The 6,828-nt window shown below is 40.6% G+C and overlaps 1 protein-coding gene across 3 annotated transcripts; it reads right to left on the reverse strand.

Annotated features, from left to right (window-relative positions):
• Positions 1-548: 548 nt before the first annotated feature.
• mis18bp1 (MIS18 binding protein 1) lies at positions 549-6,417 on the reverse strand. 3 transcript variants are annotated; one of them, XM_029494086.1, is made up of 16 exons: positions 5,572-6,417; positions 5,314-5,451; positions 4,908-5,197; positions 4,602-4,675; positions 4,371-4,492; positions 4,111-4,201; positions 3,828-3,937; positions 3,492-3,649; positions 3,327-3,396; positions 2,497-3,256; positions 2,230-2,408; positions 1,959-2,095; positions 1,700-1,842; positions 1,515-1,602; positions 1,368-1,422; positions 549-1,099 (listed from the first exon to the last, which is right to left on the reverse strand). In XM_029494086.1, the coding sequence occupies exons 1-16, from the start codon at positions 6,344-6,346 to the stop codon at positions 999-1,001; spliced, it is 3,291 nt and encodes a 1,096-aa protein (XP_029349946.1). In that variant the 5' UTR covers positions 6,347-6,417; the 3' UTR covers positions 549-998. The 3 variants fall into 3 exon arrangements, with proteins under 3 accessions (XP_029349946.1, XP_029349947.1, XP_029349945.1); XM_029494087.1 differs by having other exon boundaries at positions 549-1,096; positions 3,828-3,940; XM_029494085.1 differs by having other exon boundaries at positions 3,828-3,940.
• Positions 6,418-6,828: the final 411 nt, after the last annotated feature.

Here is a 6,828-nt window from a genome sequence, read left to right on the forward strand (position 1 = left end):
TTTGTGGTTCCATTCGCACTTTTGCTCAGATATGACACAGGTGTATTAAAGTAAATGTGGATGAGAGTTCCTCCAGGTATACCCCAAAACATAGCATAAACAGCAAGATGAAAGAGGAGCAGCATCCCCTTGATTCATTACATAATAACCTCAAGGAGCAGTTGGATATCTGTTATATAATGACCTCGGGACCTGAATCTAACCTGGTTGCTCCTAAAATCTGAGCTGATGATGGTGGAAATATTTTGAGGCATAAAGAGAGAATCGGGTTCAAGAAAACTCATATCCTCAGTACCTCACTCCTATTTTATTCATAATCCCAACCCTGTGTTATTTTCAAAATTACGTGTTGTCAGAGGGCATTTCAAAATGAGAAATCACTGACAACTGTACGAGATGAGGATGGTCAAAGCAGCTACTTCCAATCTGAGATGACAAACTGAGGTAAAAAGAAAAAAAATCCACATTAGTTGTCATGTTTATTTTAACATATACTTCACTTTTTTGTTGTAAAATACAGGCTTCTAAAAATCTTTTAAATTCAACAGTTTAAAATGTAAAAAGATCAAAGATGAAACATTTTTAACTCTTACATAGATTGTTTCTCTGAATGTGTAATATACACAAATAAACCATAACTAAGAATTAAAACTGTTTATTAAAACAAAAGTTCAAACTGAGCCTTGTGTCTTAACAACAACTCTATTTACAGTGTACACAGCAATGTCTGTTTTTGGCATCAGGCCATATTGACACAACACAGATGTGTGTAATTTTTGTGAAATTTCCATAAAAAAAAACAAAACAAAAAAACCCCAATGATTTCTCTGATTACAAGTGAAGGACAGAAGAAACAATTTTATTGTATTGTTGTCAAAGTAATCTCTCCTCGGCTTCACTGATTATAATTAACGTGATAAATTTCAGTTCATATTTTGTTTGGGTTTTTTTTTTGTTTGTTTTTTTACAATGATAAGACGTATCCACTCTTATTCTAGTCAGTCGTTATCTGAGAAGTAAAAATCCTCTTCCGCTTCGCTGTCGGACAGTGCTACATCATTTCCTGGGAACATCTCCCAAACAACGAAGGCATCATCTTCTAGTCAAAAAGTAAAGAAAAAATATTATATTAAGCAACATGGCTAAATGGGTTAGAAAGATACAAGTTAAATATATTTACTGTCAGTGCCACAAAAAAGCAACACAGACTTCAAACTCATAGTTGCTGTGTGCACGATTGCTCCTTAATTCCAGATTATTTCTATTAGTTTTGCTGTCCCTTGAGTTAATGTACATGGATTAAATTTCTAACACTGCCATGCCACAAGTGTAAAATCCAGCATCAGTACATTCCCTGGAAGATATACCTGTTTTACCGCATCTCTTCATTGTTCGTTTAACTGATGGGCTGGGAGTAAAACTCTGGAGGAAACACAAAACAGTGATTAAAAAACAATAATCCCTGCACTAAAAGACAGTAAGAAAGCCAGACATGAATCTTTATGACTTTATACCTTTGAAGGGCGAGCTTGTTTGCAGACGTTGAACTGATTTTTTTTCATCCTCTTCTGAAGCTGATAGACATACTTGTCATCATGATTCCTTAAAAATAAACAAATAAATAAATAAAAAAGCAGGTTCATTATTGCACTCAAGTGCATCCCTTTCCTTCTAGAATGCAGTAATCACAGTTATTCACCTATTTGGAGAACCCATCATGCCAGGAGTGATATGAAGACACTGAGGAGTTTTCACTTCAGGGAAGATCTTCGACATGGGGGTTAAAGGCTCCAGGTCCGACATTGCAAAGTCCTGGTCCTCACTTGGACATATGGAAGGGATCTGTCAATCAGGACAGACACAAGTGTAAGCAAGTCACACATTTTGTATAATAATTTGGATGGAGACTTAGTTTAAAATGTTACTTTTGAAAAATAAAACAACAGGAAGAGACAAACCTCACAACGTTTATCCTGCATGTATGCAGAGCTAAAAACGTCGTCAACATCTCTGGGCATCGCCTCCAAGAACTGCCGGACCTGCTGCTTTCGCTTTAATGTTCCAACTCGGGCAGATATTACAGGATGATCTGTAACTACACATATTTATAGCTTGTCAATTATATGGATGTTCTTACGGAGTTTTAGATTCTACAAGTTTAAATATAGTTCCTGCTGTTTCGTACTGAGAGGCTGCTCAATCTACTACCTGGAGGATTATTTTTTTTACCTGGATCTTTTGGTGCCTCCCCTTTTTCCTTTCTGGGGTTCTTAGCTTTCTTAGCAGGACTCTGTGCTGTTCCCTGGCAGGTGTGCTGATTGTGGCACTCCTCTGCAGAGCGTGTTCCGACTATACTCGCCACCTTTGCCCAGTAGCCTGGCATGTACTTAGGATAGTAGGACACAGCCCTGTGCACGTACAAAGAAATATCAAGCAGCCATAAGGGCTTTGTTTCATAAGGGATTTAAACTTATGCTACAGAAATACATGACTTACTCCTGTAGCTTCAGGAGTTCTGCCTCGGACCACCCATCTTCATCTCGCTCCTCTGGAATGACTGTGCTGCCTTTGTGAGCTTTGTGTCTTTTGCTGGATTTTGTAGACTTGGGCAGACTTGGGCTGTTGGGCTGTGTGGGGGGTGAAACATTGATAAATTTGCTCTTTTTCGACTTTGGTTGAGATTGTGCTGCTTCTGTTTCATTGCTTTTTTTTGATACTCTTCTTCTTGTCTGTTGCTTCCTCCCACTTTTGTCAGAGCTCTCTGAAGACGTTCTCAGTGGAGTCACATGAGATGACTGCGACTTAAGGACCTTCCCACTCTTGTTGTAGACTCCTTTTGTTTTCTTCTTAGTCTTACACGAAAACTCCTCATCTGTTAACTGTAAGCTTATATCACTCATAGTGGAGGATTCAGGGGATCCTCGAACAGTCTGTCTCCTCTCATTTTTTGAAAGCCAGTTTGTATCATGTGTCTGTTTTTTTGACTTCTGGGTTGATGCTTTTTCATGCCTTTTTTTCATTTGAGGAACCGTGTCCACATATGACAGTCTTTCCACAGCTGTACACTTTCTACGAGACCTTGTTGTTCTGGCAGGCTGCTCCTGCCTGCTAGATATCTCTACAGGAGGTTCAGGTGGATTAGAAAGCCTGTGGTCATGGCTGACCTTGGCTCGGTTGTGTCTGTGGGATGAAACTTTAACCTTCCTCAATGGCGCTGACACGTTTGCATCCCCAACCGTTTCACTTCCTTCACTCCCTAAAAGCACAGCAAAGTTTATTTACATGCAACTCATAACTTGTCTCATCACAACTTCAGTTATTTTTACCTTCACTACAGGGTAGAAACACACGGGCAGGTTTTGGTGATTTTCTTGCAGACACTGTTGGATTGACTACCTGTGAGACATAGAAATGACGTGTTCACGTTCATCACCAATATCAATTAGCTGTATAAAATCATAAAAACTAGCCCTCAAATTTAAGGTGTTTACAGGGACACAGCTGGAGGTATCATAACATTCATGGATGGTAACATTCATCTGTGCGTCCAGAATGACTCTTCCTCCTTTCCAATACTCCAGGGGTGGCTTGATGACCCGGCCACTTCGAGACACTTTTGTTGAGGAGGGTGTTGGAGGACAGGAATCAGCTGTAGAAGAAAAGAAAAGAAAAGCACATACAAACAGCACTTTACTTTTGCTTTACTTTAGCACAGATGTCCAGATAACAAAAACTGAGAATAAAAGGCATTTTTTACATTGCTCTCAGCCAGCAAATGATGAAAGAAGGCAATAGGACATTTGAGGCTTTTGCATGTGTCTGCTTACGTGTCTTGAAAACCTTTTGCCTCTGTTGCCTCAAAGAGAGGTTGATGGGGGATGTCTCAGATGTGGTCTTGGATACGGAAGCTCTCCCACATTTGGTCTTCTCTGTTTTTCTGCTGGGGCAGAGATAATTATATATATTAATTAAAACATTATTTAAATTCTATGTCAAATATATAATAATAGAATATCAACAACATTGAATAAACAACAATTGAGTATCTATAAAAGCATAAATTCTGTCTACTCTATGCAGGTCACTCTGGAGTGAACCAAATGTCCTTACTCTTTTGACTCTGACAGAAACTTCTCAAAAAACACCTTCCAGTTTGGTGGAAAACCATTGACAAACTTCTTCAAAAACCAATTGGGAAACACTGCAGGAGAAAAAGGAAGAGGATAGAAAAACAAATACACAATTATACATATTGGAAATGTGAATGTAATGTAATGTTTGCTTTATATTTTAAATTCTCTTTTAAAATTTTCTCTGGAAAAGATGCCGAGATTCTTAATGCAAAAAATCCACCTATATTAATGAGTTACCTGATTCAGCACGTGAATACATCTTGCCAACCAAAATGTAAACCCTGCCAGTGACAGTCTTAACCACAGAATTAGAAACTCTGTCCACAATGATGTTGCTATTCCATGGTATATTGTCCTGGCTTAGTGGAAGAGACAAGAAAAAAAAAATGTTTTCAGAGTAGAGGACGCCAACTACGTTATTTTAAACATCAAAATTGTTGAGATCACAATATATCAAGAAATACTTACCAGTGTGTTCCATCAAGAAACAAGCCATTGTGATTTTTCCTCAAAAACCAATTTCTTAGATAAATGACACTCTCCTGTCAGAGGAAAACAGAAAAACACATCCAGTTAAACACTATGACAGTTCAAAAGGCCAAAAAGGATAAACTACCATTGATTTTCATTTCCTACATGTAAAATGTTTGCAAATAAAACCTTCTGCCCCAATACACAATCAGTCAGTCACTTGATTTTTCCATGCTCAATCATAATAAATTAGTTTTTTGCTCTTCCTAAAGCAACATCGCTGATATATTTGTTTCTACTCACATTCGGGAATTTTGCCTGCTGGGGCCATTTGTTGCGCTTGAACACAGGCTGGTGTTTCTTTGGGATGGAGATCCGTGGTGAATTGAGCACAAGCGGGTCTTCGAGCAACACCGGTTCTAGCGGGGCAGGAGAGGTCCGGAAATCTTCTGATTGGCTGTCTGCTGACTCTACACTAGAGCAGTTGACAGGAACTGCACTTTCAGGAACACCTCGGAAGGCAACATCCTCCATGTCAGCTATATTATGAGGATTGGAGAGAGGTGCATCTCTGGACTGATGGAAAGTATTACCTATGGAAAAAAAATGTTATTATGGTCTAATATATATATATATGTGTGTGTGTATGTATGTATGTATTGTATATGCCTACCTGAATATTTAGCTACTTGCTCTTTGATACCCTTACCTCTATCAAAGAGATCCCTTGTGCTACTGCTAACTTCATGAACCTCTTGCTGCTCCTTTTTACTTTCCCTCTCCTTCATATAAGCAAACATTTTGGCAGGGGACATCGGACGAATTTTTCCCATCATAGGGACACCACCTGTTAAGAAAGAGAAAGAACGTGCATCCATAATATTTATTTCACCCCACATTATGTTTCTATAAGATGTGATGACACAAGAAAACGAGTTTCACTTGGAAAGCAATAGTCATGCCTCACGTTTTTCTACGACGGATCTTGGTGGTGGGTACATGCTGTCAGGCATGAACTGGCTCATCTCTGATCGGCCCACAGGGAATCCTCTGACATCTCCCAAATCCTCCCCGACAGTCTTGTCGTGGGTGATCTTGCTGAATGCAGCAGAGGGCTCATTTGATCCGCCATGGTTGACCTTTTGTGCCTTGCTGCTGATGTCGCCGAACCCCTGCTGCTCCCACTTTCTCTTTCTCAGCCTCCTGGGGGAAAACGTCCTCACCGGAGACAGCTGATGGCTGGGAGGGGCACGGTCACGCCCGGGAGTCCTGCTGGTCGTCTGAGGCCGATCTGTGCGGGCCTGCTCTCGGTTGACCTCGGACAGAGGCTGGGACACAGCTGTTGACTCCAGGAAAGATCTTTTTACTGGCGTGTGCGCGTTCCTCGACATGAAAGCGGCCCCCATCAGCAGAGGCACGTCCTCCGTGTAGTCGTTTTTAATGTCTGAAAAGGAGTGATCCGGGTGTTTCTGGGGGGTCGATATAGGCGAGAGGGTCAAAGCCCGAGCTTCACCGTGATAATATTCGGGTGTCTGATTTTCGCTGAGCTTGGTGGTCATCCGGAAGTTGTCGGGTCTGTCCCGCGGAGAGTTAAAATCTGCTCCACGCTTGTCTCTAACGTTACACGGCCGCTCCTTCGCGCACATCGCTTCTCTCTGCACTTTAGATTTCAGCTTCGCGAATATTTTGGCCGGAGATTCTGACTCGGGTTTTGTGTGTTTTAATAAATGATACGACGCCATGGCCTTTAAGAAATGTGGACAAACAGCCGACGGGATGCTCGCTAACTAAACCGCAATTTTCAAAATTTTAATCACTGCCGCCTTTGGCTAGAATGCTGTGACGTAATGCCAAAACAAATGTGTCACTTCCGTCTGCTCTTCTTCTACTTCGCATTGAAAGCGCGTGACATCCAGTATTACGGTGAATTACCGCCATCTGCAAGGATGGAAGGGAAAATTAAATTTTCGACGGTAATCCATTGGAGGGCTGAAGTGTAGCGATGAGTCGAATCAGATAGTCATCTAAATGGTACGCTTTATATAATTGTAAAATATCCAACTGGTGAGTGTAACACCTGTAAACAAACCGAAACAATAGAACATGTCATTATTAATAGAAATTATACCCAAGAAAGACTGAGCATGATTACAGGGATGATAATAATTGGAATGATAGGCAAAGATCTAAAAAGTATTCTTGAGTGTGGTGAAAGTGGACAAGG

This window comes from Echeneis naucrates, chromosome 22 (genome assembly GCF_900963305.1).
Source record: "Echeneis naucrates chromosome 22, fEcheNa1.1, whole genome shotgun sequence".
NCBI classification, from domain to species: domain Eukaryota; kingdom Metazoa; phylum Chordata; class Actinopteri; order Carangiformes; family Echeneidae; genus Echeneis; species Echeneis naucrates.